Source organism: Malus sylvestris, chromosome 9 (genome assembly GCF_916048215.2).
Source record: "Malus sylvestris chromosome 9, drMalSylv7.2, whole genome shotgun sequence".
In the NCBI taxonomy this organism is placed as follows: Eukaryota; Viridiplantae; Streptophyta; class Magnoliopsida; order Rosales; family Rosaceae; genus Malus; species Malus sylvestris.
The window spans coordinates 31189125-31204505 of NC_062268.1; the positions used below are offsets into that span (position 1 = coordinate 31189125).

The 15381-nt window shown below is 35.8% G+C and overlaps 1 protein-coding gene across 1 annotated transcript; it reads left to right on the plus strand.

The window, feature by feature from the left end:
* The first annotated feature begins 9246 nt into the window (after positions 1-9246).
* On the plus strand, positions 9247-14668 carry LOC126583242 (uncharacterized). Its single transcript, XM_050247570.1, has 7 exons — positions 9247-9686; positions 9901-10026; positions 10702-10929; positions 13118-13214; positions 13445-13548; positions 13699-13750; positions 14073-14668. The coding sequence occupies exons 1-7, from the start codon at positions 9472-9474 to the stop codon at positions 14274-14276; spliced, it is 1026 nt and encodes a 341-aa protein (XP_050103527.1). The 5' UTR covers positions 9247-9471; the 3' UTR covers positions 14277-14668.
* The last annotated feature ends 713 nt before the right edge of the window (positions 14669-15381 follow it).

Sequence of the window (15381 nt, forward strand, 5' to 3'; positions counted from 1 at the left end):
CCTTCCAGAGGGCTAATGGATCCTCAATCGTTAGGTACTCGCTCTTCAGTAATTCGTCAAGGTGGCAACGAATAAAAATCATGGCATTCGCACGATCTTGAGAGGATTCACTATTTTCCTCCTTTATGGTTTCTCCGAGATGCCTTGCCTCCAGATGGATCTTGGTATCCACTACCCAAGTAAGGTAGTTCTTCCCAGTAATGTCCAGAGCAACAAAATCAAGCTTTGCCAAGTTCATCATTTTCTTTTCTAAAAGAAAAATGAGATGTGTAAGAACTTGCAATAATGTGTATTCTAGAGGAATGTAGTATTAGAACTTTTGATTCTTACAAATTTTTCATTTTGATCTTCAAGCCATAATGATAAACACTCGAAACTTCAGGCTTGAGACTTACATGATTAATGAGGAGGGCAATTGTACCGCACAACTCTCATTGAAACATAATAGCATAGGATGAGCAATTATACCGCACCACTCAAGCAGCAAGAAATTTAAATATGCAGAGCAGGGTGGGCGATTATACCGCACCACCTAAAATTGTAGTAAAATTAAATCTGTAGTTCAAGATGGGCGACGATACTGCACCATCTTCAATCACAGTAAAATTAACATAAATAAACAATGAGTTAGTAATTAGGAGCTACACCAAACAAGAAATCAAATATATAAGTAATTGTTATGTTGAGAACTAGAAGCAGGCATGATGCTAGCAATTCTTTGCGATGGTACATTAAGCAGATGAGGCAGAGGAGGAAGAAGAATAGGAAAATCCTTGGAGGAAGCATTTTTCGGTGAAGGGAGATGAGAATTGGTTGAGGTTAGAGAGTTATGCTAATAACGTATTATAAAGAGGCAAAAGTTAAAGAGATAACCTTTGCTAGGGATAGAAGCGAAAGAGGTGTAAAATATCACACTGTTTAGTTTTGTAACACAAAATGATTGCAGGTAAAAAGAGGAAGGAATGGATACTAATATTATTGTTTTCAGTTCTTTTCTTTCGCAGTGTTGTGTGTATTGTTATCACACGGAGTACTCTTTATATAGAGCAACACATGTGACTAACCAAACAGACAAAATGATTACACTTTTGAAAGCACCACACAACAATTATTCCCTAATATTCCCAAATCTCCTTCACATATAATCAATGAATGAGATTATCAAAAGTAAATAAGTTACTCTTTTTTATTGGATGGGATGGTCATTTTAAGTTTGTAATGTTTATTTTATATGAATTTTAGGATTGTTTCTTGTGTGATGATTGATACCTCATCTTCTAGAGCATCTAATGCAATGTCGTTCTTCTCCCAAATTGAAAATGTGTTGAAGTGTAGCTCGAAAGATGTGGGATATGAATATGGGATCTTGGCAAATACTACAAACTCAGATAAGGTGAAATTTAAATTGTATAACAAAATCATTAGTGGTGGAGTACATATATTAAAACAACACGTAGCCAACATAAGAGGAAATGTAGCGACGTGCACAAAGTCTTTGGATGAAGATAAAGCCAAATGTAGAGCCGCGTTGAAAGAAGAAGAAGAAGAAGAAGACATTGAAGTGGTTGGGTCAAGAAAAAGGTCTCGCACTTTTGGACCTATGGATAGGTTTGCATCCATCATCAATCTTGATTTTTCAAATGAGGGAAGCAAGAAGTCTCGGTAGCAAAACATCCATGATGCAATTTGGAAGGAAATAACACATCAAGTGGATCAATATGTGGCTCGATGGGTGTACGAAGCCGATATTCCTTTCCATACTATTGATAATGATAGCTTCAAGCGTGTGATGGAAGTAGTGAGTGCGCAAACATGATAATGCTTCTAACAATATAGCAACGGCAAACGTGATGAAGAAAAAGAGGCCGAATATGTTTTTGACATCATATGCGACTCATACTTTGAATCTCATGCTTCAAGGGATTGGTAATCTCCCTAGGTTCAAATGAGTTATTGACAAGGCAAAGGCTTTCACTATCTTCATTTATACACATCATAAAACTTTGGCATTGATTAGGAAGCACACCAAAAAAAGAGACAATAAGGTCCAGAGTCACTAGATTTGCAACTTCTTTCCTCACATTGCAAAGGCTTGATGGATAAGAAAAAAGGCTTTGAAGGTTATGGTTGCTAGTGATGAATGGGAACAATGCAAACATGTCAAGACTACAATGGGAAAAGCGGCATATGCTACCGTAGTGAGTGCACATTTTTGGAATGGGGTCTCACTTTGCTTAAAAGTGTTTGAACCTTTATTCAAGATACTTCGAATTGTGGATGAGGATAAGAAGCCATCAATGGGGTTTTTGTATGGAGAGCTACAAAAAAGCAAAAATGGAGATTAAAGAGACATTCAAGAACAATAAGGCCAACTATCAACCAATTCTTCAAATAATTGATGAAAAAGCTCGTGAGCGGCTTTGATAGTCCATTGCATTTGGCGGGCTACCTCTTGAACACTTATTACTTCTTCAAAGATCAAAGCATACAACATGATCCAATTATAATGGAGGGGATTTTTACTTGTCTAGAGAAGTTCTTCCCCGATAACTATGCTATTTAAAACCAAGTGATAAATGTTGAGATGCACAAGTATAAGGTAAAACAAGGTGGATTTTGAAGATATTTGGCCAAAATTGGATGTGTTGAGAATGATGAAAACTATAATCCGGGTATGAATATTCACATATGCTTATATTTTATTTATTAAATTTGAGTTTACTACTTATTTTTCATTATTGATTATGTGTTTTTTTTTCTTCATTAGTTGCATGGTGGTATAATTATGAAAATGGTGTGCATAATTTGCAAAGGATGACTATAAAGATTCTCTCATTAACTACAAGTTCATCCGATTGTGAAAGAAATTGGAGTTCTTTTGAAGGCATACATACAAAGAAAAAAGAATAGACTAGATACAACAAGGTTAAATAATTTAGTCTATGTCCAATTTAATGCAAGGATTATGAACAAGAAGAAAAGAAAGAAGAAGAAGAAAGTGGACATACTACTTGCAAGTGAAGCTAGTATGGCTCAAGGATGGATTGTGGAAGGTGGTGATGAAGAACTTAAGCTTGGTTCGGGAATTGGAGAGGCATCGGAGGTAAGTAGTTCCCTAGAGCCTAGGGGGAGTTCTAAAAATGTTGAAGTAAGAGAACTTCATGAAGAAGATTTTATATAGGATAAGGACACAGAAGAAAAGGAAGGAGATGATGAAGAAGTTGAGTTTGAGTCCGACACGGATAGAGTATTGGAGGGATATGGTGAAGAGGAGTTTGATGCCTAGTAACTTTCGTAGCTCGATTTTCTTTTCTGTCAGTGTCTAATTTTGAGAAAACTCATTCATTTAGATAAATACCTAGTATTAATTAAACTTAAGTTGTGGTTCACTTGGATAGTTTATTCAATAGTTCTAGATGTCAATAGGTTTAAGGTATGACGCGAAACATAGTTGTATTGTCACAAGGCTCTTGTTGATGTTGTCTTGTTATAGGTTGTATCCTAAGCAGAATGTTTGGCCACTCCTCAACATATGTTGATTTTCATTTATGATTTCGTTCTTACGTTGGGTGACTTTGCCAGTTTGTACTTAATTGCATACATATAATTTCTGCCACTTTCACAAGCGTTAGGTAAATGCTAGAGAAACCTAAATGGAAACGATGCTATATATTAATTTGTATATTTGTTGACATGCATACATGGGCTTTGCCGTTTTCTTTCTTGCACTTAAATATTATTTAACTTAAAACATTTAGAAAGTAAATGGGATACCCAGATAAGATTGGAAATCACATTTCAGTGGTTGCTAGCACTACCTTATTCTCAAGTATATTATAGCCTATAGGATTATTAATTACTTTATTTGTTGAAAGAAATATTTCTTTTGTACATTTTCTACCTGTTTTACATACGGGTATATGTATTGGTTGCCTTGTTGGTAAAGCAATTCACTTTTGAGTTTTGATATTGTAAAGCACACCTTGTAATGAATTACCATTTACAGTTTGCACTGGAATTGTTTTTTGAAACTTTCTTGTGTTTGAGCTACATAACATATAATTGCTCGTTTCATTTCTCTGATCTTCAGCTATGAAATCAGGTTGTAAATTTTTATGTCTTCTTTTTAGTTATAGATGAAAGGAGAATGAAAATAGTAGAGATGGGTGGTGCACTGGTGCTCAAGAGCTCGTGAATATGTTGGGGGCCGCTAAAGATGATAGCATAAGGAATGAGGCTTTGAATACTCTTACCGCTTTATCACCCTCATGTCCAGACATTTTCATTCACAGTTGGTACTACATGCGCCTATGTTTATACCTTGAAATTTTGTTAATTTTATAGAATAGGTGTGTATCAACTTAAATTCCGGGATGCTAAAGATAAGTATCTTACATTACTACATTTCCTTATTTTCCTCCTATTTTGCATTTTATGTGGTTTTAAATTATGAGCTTGTTGTATATGTATCATCCTACAATACTCCTCACTATGGTTATATGGCATATATGCTTAATGTATTTTTAAATTTTGGATTTGTTGGATACTCTTTTTGCATTTTTTCGATCTTTTATTATCTTATCCATGAATTTCATACAATTATATTTTTTTGTAAGTGTTAATATGCTCTTATTTATAAGATATACAAGAAATTTACCTAAATCCGCCTAGGCCGCCTAGACCCCCGCCTAGGCGCTAGGCGCTATCCCGACTAGCGCCTAGCGTTTTTTAGGATCTTGACAAAAAGATGGACTCCATGATATTCTTGCTAAGTTTTTTTAGTCAACCGAGTAATTGGATTGATTTGAATCTCTACATAGACCATGCATCCCAAGCATTATCCATTGTTGATTATTTAATTATCCTTTGGATAGGGATTTTATTTGTTAGTCAGAAAATAAGGATTGATCTTGGTGATTTTTTGCACCCTACACACACAAGAACAAAAATAAATAAAATTCTAGAATGGGATTGCATGCAGAGATTGGCAATGATCCTTCTCATTATCCAAGGATATTCTAGTTTTGGTGACTTTGGTTAGGATGGCATTATTATGCAAAGATTGGTAATGTGATCACAGCTACATGCTGGTCAAAGATGAAATATAAAAAGACATGGAATAATGGTCAAAGGTAGTAAATTGTAATTTGCTTTATCATTGCATGATGCATTTGGACAAACAACATGAATAAGGGAGTCCCCTGATTGGAATAGGAAGCATGACTTAAGACATTATCACATGGTCCTTCATTGAATCAACGTGAAAATATATGACATTATCAGGATGAGCTTTGTCATTTGCTCATCAAACAAATTCAAATATTTCACTGCTATAAATGTTGAACGATGTGCAACAAGAAGAGCCTTTTTAACCAAAAAAAAAAAAAAACAACTCAAACACTTTACGCGAAACCTCACTTTACACAAAACATTCTCATGCCCCTAAAAATTTACTAAGGGCCCATTTAAGTAACTGTAATCAGAATCAAAAGGCAGAATTGATTTTCGATTACGAGATATCCTGATGTTTGCCCAATATTGGGGAATCAAAAACATTGTGGGACCAACCCGAATTATGGAATCAAATTCCAAAATTTGGAGGAATTAGATTACCTAAATTTATGTGATATTTTGTTTATGGGTTGTTAGGAATCCATAATGGATTTTTGCTCGTTATATTATCCTCCTTATCTCAGATATTACAAGATTGCCATTCACATCTTCATCTCTCTTCTCCTCACGACCATTCAACCATCTAAGGCACACTTTAACCTGACCACCCCCAACCCAGCCCAGACCACCATTTGTCTTCCAATATCAATTTCTCGAGCTTTCACAGTCTTTGACTTTACCAAATTAGGATTTTCAATCTCAGTAATCCCTAGAATCCCCTTCTTTTTCTCATCTTGTCCTTTAGATTCATATCTAAACTCTTGTTTGGTACTTGTTACAAAATTTACTTCGACTTCACCATGTTTAGCTTCTCATTTCGAAAAAAGTTTGAGGACAGCTAGGGATGCCATGACACACCCCGACCCACCCCGACCCACAATGTTCACCTGGACTCCGAATCGAGTTGTGTTGGCTGACACCTGGAAAGTGACGAAGTCATAAAGTGTCTAAATATAAGAGTGTGCATGTGAGCAGGATTGAACCCAATTCACATGTCATCTAGAGCATAAGTAAAGTATAGTAGAGATAGGGTAAAAATTATACCGTCGAAGGTAATCTTCAATACCGGGATTTGCTAAGAATATTTGTTGATACGAAGCTACTAAAAACTAGATGGGCAATATAAACAAGGTGAGTGGGCCTAAAAATACAGCTTTGTAAAAACCTTTTCAAAAACATAATAACTCATCACCGTAAAACAAATATAGTTTCCAAAATATGCATACTACGTATAGTATGAAAATATTTACCGTAGTCTACAATATCTCATGTATTTAATACGTCACAATATTTCGTGAATAAACACTTAACGTCCAATAATCACATAATCTCACATAACAAACATATCAAATTTAGTGCTTATCGACATATGCTGACACATGAGTTCATGTAGAGATATTCTGCCATGAATGGGTCTGGGTGCAATAATGATTTACACTCCAGTACTACAATCACGTGAAGACTTGCGTTATACGCATCACATACGAGTCCTAATTGCCTATAGCGATCTAGGACAGGATTGACACCTACAATGGATCCAAAGTTAGCGTGCAGTGCAATATGAACATACACGTGAAGCCTAACCTTAGCCCGGGTGAGTACTAACACCAGTGTAGTACAAGATGAGCAGATAGCCTAAATATGATCATGTCACAATAATTCAATATTTCTAGTTATAAATATAATTACGGCATCCATGTATAGTATGCTTACCTGTGCATCCCGTAGGATGATAATGATTCCCTAATTCTCATTATTACAACATTTCTTATAAATGCTAATTTAATTATGGCATCACATAAAAAATTTGTTATTAGATGTATATATGGAAACTAAACAAATATTGCACTATATAAAAGAAAAGAGGCACTCACATATACTTGCAATGTCACATCCTTTCGAGCTAAAAAAGCTGGAGTCTCCGTTAGTAATCGCACCTAAGCATAATATTGGGACCCGTTAGTAAAACTCAATTAAAACGATTAAATTTAGGAAAACGGAATGTGAATTTGAAATCAGGGCGTTGAAATATGTTAAGAAGGGTCTTGGGCAATTTTCATAAAAAGTCAACGGTCAACCTAAAATAGTCAACCATGCCTCCAAGACGGTCAACTACGTTAAAACTTTGAAATTTCATTAAATGGATGTCAAAAACAGACTTGGGGCGTCGAAATTAGCCTATAAGGGTTTCTGAGAAAATTTCTTAAAAGTCAACACAAGGAATATTTTGGAATATTCCAAAAAATATTCCAGAGAATATTCCAAGAATATTTCATATCCATTTTCGGAAATGGGCCAGATCGGGTCAACAGGCCAAAGGTTTGGGCCGAGTTTGGGTTTAAGCGTTTTTTTTTTTGGGTACTAGGTCGGCACACTTGATGCACTCTTATATTTAGGTACTTTTAAGTTTAAATTTATTCACATTTTCAACCTCATTACACTTTATGGTTTCGTCACCTTCTGGATGTCAGTCAGCATAATTCGATTCAGAATTCATGTGGACATTCCGGATGGGAGTGTGTCATGCCAGCAAGAAGATCTTCGAGAGTGGAGAGTTGGCGATGGGCAGTGGACTTGCTGAACTTTCCCTTTTCCCATCGTTTGAATCCAAAATGAAGACGAAACGACATTGGAAAATTCTTGTTCAAGAATTTAGTAAAAAAATAATTGGAAATTTTGGTGGATTATGGTGTTGATTTGGGGGGCAGGGTTTGATAAAATTTGACTGCGAAAAACTCTAGTCGAGTCATCCCTTTTTGATATGTGAGTTGCATGTTTAATCTATTTACAATAATTTTATTTTAACTCTTCACTTTAACTAAACAAATAAAAATAACTAATTGAAATGTTATTAAAAATAAATACAGGGATATAATAAAACAAAAAACAACAGGGGTATTTTTGTAATCATATTAAATCACATTCGAATTCAGATGAATTAATAAACAACTTATATGAACTCAATTCACTTCTTCTTCAATTCCAGAACATTTAAGTAAACAGTTTCGACATAAATCAGATTATGACTCTTCCTCATTCCAACTCCTCAAGTTAATTCATCCTCAATCATATTCCTCCTAGTTTGATTATAGTTATGTAAACGAGCCAGAACTATCATAACCCTTTTGCCACACATCTTCTTTTTGAATTAACATAACTGGAATCGTAGAATTAGGCGACCTAGGAACATCTTCAGTTTAGACTAATAACGGTGCTTCTATTTCGGTTGATTACATATCCAAGTCTTTGTTAGTGAGGAGTCATTGATTCTCTTGCTGAATGAGGTCACTTTATTAGCTTTCTTGGCGAAAGAAGGTGTTACTCATGTTACTCAATGTTCAACACATTAAAAGTCGAATCTTTTATTGAAGTTCACAATAAATGCAATTTGCTTTCATGTTCCAGAACCTTAGGCCCAAAGTGTTCCTTCATTGGCCGTAATCACTTAGTGTAGAAATCAGTAGCACGCTCAACACCATACCACCACATGTATTCTACTCACCCGTCCAAGCTCGGTCACGAGTTGGCATGTCTGCATTCACAAGAAGGACGTAGTTAACTCGGTAGTTGCTCAACCTACGCCTTGTAATTTTTAGGGTCAACACATATGTATCAAAGTTATGCCCTTGTAACCAATTTCTTTGTAAATTGTAATGTTGGGTAAACTGTTATTGTAAATAGATGAATTATATGTTATCGTAAGTTTGAAATGTAGGTCCAAACATCGAAAGACATTCTGCAGTAGTGGTGCAGCAACATTGGGGCTTTGTGGGTTTCTTGACAGCTGAGTGGAAGATGAGCATGCACCTCAAAAATCCACGAGGAAATACAAATCCCTCACAAGAATTCACAACTAGAAAGCGCGTGAGAATTATTAAGGGATATTTTGTATAAGAATTATTTGGCAGATATCAAGTTTGTCCAAAGTCCAACTTAAAACTAATAAATGTTAAGGGGCTATGTTTAGCTCTTTGATTGAAGCAGTGTATGAATATGGTCCAACACTTCATTAAAAATATAAATTTTTACAGAACTATAAATTTAAACGCGCCTATGTTTAGTCTGTTTTGTTGGGGATGGACTAATAATAGCTAGATTTAACCGAATCTAGAGGGTGCACTGGTCCAATTTTAGGTTGTCCAAATCCAAGATCCAAAACCCAAATTTCAAAAAAGTCCACTACTCCAGTAGCACTCCACGTTTGATAACGTCGATTCGACGAATCCTCACTATTCTATCAGTCAGCCAGTCCATCTCTCTCCCCCTCCTTCCCTCAAACATCCAATAGTTTGTTCAGCGATGGCAGGATTCCGGTTGGGGCCAGATGACTCGGAGGTATCACAGCAGAGCCGAGCAGCACCGCCTGATCTCGTCTCCGACGACGACCGCTCCATCGCCGCCGACTCATGGTCCATCAAGAGTGACTACGGAAGCACTCTCGACGACGACCAGCGCCACGCCGACGCTGCCGAGGACCTTTCTGCTGCTAACCTTCGCGCCCCCTCCGAGTACAGGTTTGCTTCCCCTTCACTTCCTGTTTGGTTTCCAGGAAAATCTTTGTAAATGAAATATTAACTAATTAATTAATTAGTGCAAAATTAAGTTATTAAGACTAAGTTTTTGCATAGCTTGTTGTATTTATGCTTTTGCAATTCTGAATTTAGAGGAAGAATTCATAGGCTATTAGTTTAGGAAGAAAATTTTCTTTTGATATGGTGGTATTTGCAGTTCTGACAAGGAGGAACCAGATGCTGAAGGAGTGACATCAATGCTAGGTCTTCAGAGTTACTGGGATGCTGCATATGCCGATGAGTTGGCGAATTTTCGGGAACATGGTCATACCGGTGAAGTTTGGTAAGCTTTTCGCAACCGTGCAAATTAACTTGTTATTCATTTGTTGTGGCTTTGGGGCACAGCAGAAAACAGCCAAGTGCTAACATCAAAGAAATGTCCCGAAATATCCAGAATCGAAGAAAAATCTTGAAGGGCGAGCGAGAGATTATAGAGAGAAAGCTTTAGTGTTGTCTGAGAAATTAAAATGAATCTGATAAACTCTGGTATTACAGAGGAATTATTATTAGCTTATATATTTAAGCTAACTGAAGCTAACTAGCTAACAACCACAATACCAAAACTGTTAAAAATTATCTAAACACTGTCATGTGAAGATCACATGAGTTAATTTTTAGTAACATACTAATTAGCTATATGATATGCATTTACTGCTACTTTCAAAGAGCCTTAGGAAAATGATATTCAAAATAGTGAGGGGAGATTGAAGAAAAAGGTGTTAACAAGATTGATATCCTTTACATATCAACTATATAAAATGAAAAGGTGTCGATGTTAAAATATTATCGGCTGTGCAAATCAATTTTGTCGTGATTTACCAGAATTTGTTAACCTTTAATCCTTACTTTTATAATTCCACATTAGTGAGGGATTCGTATTTAGTTTCCCTTTGTGTTAAAGTGAGTAGGTACTGTAAGACGTGGAGCGTTTGATGGTTTCAGCCCTCTGTTTCTGCAGGTTTGGAGCTAATGTCATGGAAGTTGTCTCCTCTTGGACCAAAAGCTTATGCATTGATATTTCTCAAGGTCGCACACCAAATCATGATAATAATAAGTCTGATCCTGTGGAACAAGGTAATAATAAGTCTGATCCTGTGGAACAAGGTGATAAGTATCTTTCAGGCTGGAGTGTACTTGACATCGGGACTGGCAATGGATTGCTTCTTCAAGCACTTTCCAAGCAGGGGTATTCTTTTATTCTTCAACTTTATCTGGTATTCTGTGCTGAATTAGATTGAAATTCCTGTATGGAAACAAATAAAATGCAAACTAGGTGAATCATATGTCAGATTGGAATGTTAGATTGGAGACCATAAGGCTTCCGCAGGTCTCATTTTAAGGTCAACAAGTTGCCCATAGATGAGAGTCTCAGTATTTATACGCTACTTGGTTAAAGTGAATTGTGCATTTAGATTTAATAGAATGATGTAGCAGTGAAGAAAGTGAACTATCTAAGATAAATCGGTAACAAATTTGATGGAAGTGTATATGTGCTTAAATATTTATTTGCAGTGTATAATAAGTTTTCGGATCTAAATGTAGAAACTTGAATGATCAGGAGGAGGAGCTAACAGAGTCATTGGCTGTCTTATAGAACAATTTATTGTTCTCATTACTCTAGCTTCTTGTGTTGCATTATTCTTTGAGAGGTTTAAGTGTTTTTATGGAAAAAGATGGGCATGGTGCTAGGGAGATGTGCTGTCATGGAATCGAAATCTTATGGATGGTATGGATATTAAAGAATAGAAGTGTTTTTTAATTTTGAGGGAGCAAGGGAATGAAGAGGTGGATCTTCTCGGCAGTAGGAGGTCATTTTTGGGCTCTTTTTGGGTGTCAGTACGACGGTATTTCCAGAATTTGGGAATAGTTCTTTTTGAGCTATATTGTATTGCTGGAACTCTACTGTACAGTAGTTTTTTTATTGGTCCTCTTTGCTTCTTAGCTACATTTTGCAGTCTTTGTTGAATTGTTTAGCTAGCATCTTGTAGCTAGTTCAGTTGACAACTAGGTCCTCTCTATTATTCGGTTCTTTTTAATGATATTATGTTCCTGTTACTTAGAAGAAAAGAGTAATTGGTTCTGTGGCTTAGTCTTGAAGAGCATGCAATGAGTGATACACCAAAAAAAAAAGTTCCACTTATTTTAGGATACATGCAGGATTAAAAACTACTTAATTTTTAAATGAACTTTAATTATAATTATTTAGTAGGAAATTTGTTGTATGCCAATAAATAATTTCATATTTTCAGTTATGGTCAATGGACATTTCATTTTCTAACATAGGTTACTAGAAACAATTTTCCTCTTCAACTAAGATCAATAATTACAAGTTTCATTTCCAGCTCAATTCCACTTGCTAAAATGTCTCTTAATTGACCTCTCATTAAAAGCACAAAATATTGACAGACTCAATCTTTGAATTGAAAATATGTTGTGACCTCAATCTAATTACCCCTTAATTTATTCAGAACGATTTAGGTTAGGGTTTAAATTAATAGGTTAATAATGAACTTGATTTTATTAATATAATTATTATTCTTGTTATTGACTTCTGATTATGCTAGTTATTTTATTATTATGAGATTGCATGTATTACATGGGCCTTATTGTTATAACGTTTTAGACTTTCTTATCATACTTCAGTCCTTGATAATTGAATCAACACTGCTATCAAGTTTTTCTAACCTACATACTTTCAAGTGCAATCACTGTCACCACTGCACATACGACACATTTGCCGCTGTTAGATGATGCTTCCTTTACCCTTATGGTTGGGTATTTCACTATTTTGTTATGTTTCATCCTCCAAGAATCAATCCTGTCTTGAAGAGGGCATGATTTGTTGGAAATGTACATTTAACCTTTTTATTTGTGTTCAACACGTTTGTGCTAAACCTAACGGACTGGCTAAAGTCAATGAAAATTTTTAGAAGGACCTTCCAATATTTAATCTAGAAATCTCAAAAACTTTCTTTCTTCAATTTTTTTAATAAAAAATAATTAATTATTCTATAAGGACTCCTCTTCAGCCAACCTGCTTCAATTGAAACTATTTTAGTTGCTGATGTCAATGTAATGGTTTGGCCTAGCCTAGGCCCTAGGATCATTCCTATGTAATTTATGTTTGTCTTTGGTCCCCAATTCACCCCAAAAGAATATCATTCCAAAAACTATGCTTGATGAATGTCCTTTTTTGTCCTTTGATTTATTTTTCCTTCCTTGTTGGATGGTTGTGAAGAAGGGCTGGGAGTGTTGTAAATAAAAATTCAGTCCATGATTTCATGAAATTTTAGTTAATGACTTGAATTCCGTTGTTTTTCTAAATTGTCACATCAGAGACCTTAATGAATGAAATTCTGGTGTTTTGGGTTCAGGTTTTCTGATTTAACAGGAACTGATTATAGTGAAGGGGCGATTGATCTCGCTCGCAGCCTTGCTGATCGTGATGGATTGCCAAACATTAATTTTTTGGTATACCTTTTCTTTTGGCAAATGTTTTCTGGTGTGTCTAGACTTTAGACAAAAAATATCAGATTATAACCTGCTGTCTTCAATTATCCTCTTGGACGTTTGTATATTTCTATTCAATGAAATTTCTCTTCTTACTTTAATGTCGTCTGAACCTAGCTCGTTATTAGACTATTTTTTTAATACATTCTCTCCCAATAATTTTAAATGAATTGTGTGCCACTATTTTTTAGGTTGATGATATTCTAGAGACCAAGTTGGACAGGCAGTTCAAACTAGTTGTGGACAAAGGAACCTTGGATGCCATTGGATTGCATCCAGACGGTTCTATCAAAAGGTAAAAGCCAGCATAGTCTGCAACTCTTTATCTATTTTCTGATTGATAATTCCTCCATGTCTGTATGAATGATTTGTTTAGCCTATTTAATCGCTTGTGGTTATCGAATAGAAGGAAACTAGAGTGTGAAATTGTGTTTTTGTTATACAGGGTAATGTATTGGGATTCCATTTCAAAATTGGTGGCTCCTGGTGGATTAGTAGTAAGCATCTTCACTTTGGTTAATACTTGTTACTTAAAACTGCACTTACCTTCATTTAGGGCGTGCTTTCAAGTGCTAAAAGGAAGAGTATAGATAACGTATGTCGTTATGAACCATAGCGCTTCCTGCATGTTCACTTTGAAAGTGCTGTGGTTTTGTTTTCGGCCATGTGATATGAGAAGCACTTTTAATTATTTGAAATTGCTTATCGCACGTACCAGAATCATGCACTCTTTCTTTTCCCTTTAAATTTCTCTGTAAGAAGTTTTTGTTTCGTTCGATGCTACCTGATGTTTCATTGCTTTGGGGAACACCTTTGTAGGTGATCACATCATGTAACAACACAAAGGATGAATTGGTTCAAGAAGTGGAAAGTTTCAATCAAAGAAGTGTCATCCAGGAACACGAAACAAGCAGAGATCCTCCTAAGTTTCAATACCTTAGTCATGTCCGCACATATCCAACATTCGCGTTTGGTGGATCTGTTGGATCGCGCGTTGCCACTGTGGCATTTCTCCGGAACTGAATCACTAATCCTTGCGAGTTATAGTTACGTTGCGCAATGAGAAAGCACATGTACTGACTTATGCAAGTTCTTTTGTTTGTTTTGAGAACCATGAAACACTCATTCATTTTAAGCTGTTTCTTCTGTCGGGGTTTCTGCGTGTTACGCAAAATTTATACAGAAAATGTACATTGTCGATCGAAGTCACAGTAAGATGGAAAGAAAGCTACGTGATGAGGCTGATCGCCCCTTAGAAGTGAAGTCCTATTTCAGACTCTTTGAACAGGGAGGAAGTGAAAAGAAATTTTAGAAGTTCCAATTTCAAGTAGAAAAGGTTGCTCTTACTTTTCTGTCGTTGCTAGTTCCTGTAATGTTTTTTGGTAGTTTACAAAGTGGGTTATCGTTTCCTCTAATCCTACTCGTCTTATAAAGTTGAGCTACAGGTTCTATACATATATATGATTTAACTCCTTGTTTTATTCACGATAACAATATTGATCTAAAGACATTTAAAAGAGCATTAAAGAATGGGGATGTGGAAAAGGCATAAAACGGTAAAGGTCAACCAAATGGTTGACGAAATGCCTTATTGAAAAAACTAGAAAAAGATTTTGGTATTGCGCGCGTTATTGTTGGGATACTATAGAAATAGAGTCCCGCATCCATCACTACTTAGTTGTGTCTATGATGAACTAACTTTTGTCTTTGTGCCTACTCATCACAGATGAGTCCGCATTAGATTTATTTTGTGGCACTTGATTTTTTTTTTTTTTTGCACTCGTAATTATTTAATGTTAATCGTGATTAAGTCACCTAATATATCATGTACCCGCAGGATATGGAGGTGTGTTAGGGAAGGATGGCTTGAGGATAAGGAGTGGGATAGGAGAGGGAGGTGTTTGCGGCGGAAGGGAAGGAGAGGGAAAGTTCTGCTGGGCATCGGTTGGTGGTGTTGGGTTAACGAAAGGGGATAATGAAATTTTAGAAAAAAATTGAGAGTATAATGGAGAAGAAAATCCACTCTCTAATAACCTAAAAGTCAAATACCACCAAATTGCAAGTTCCCCAAGTTTTGGAGTTTTGGATTCCAAAATTTTTGTGGGTCCCATAAAATTTTGGATTCTCT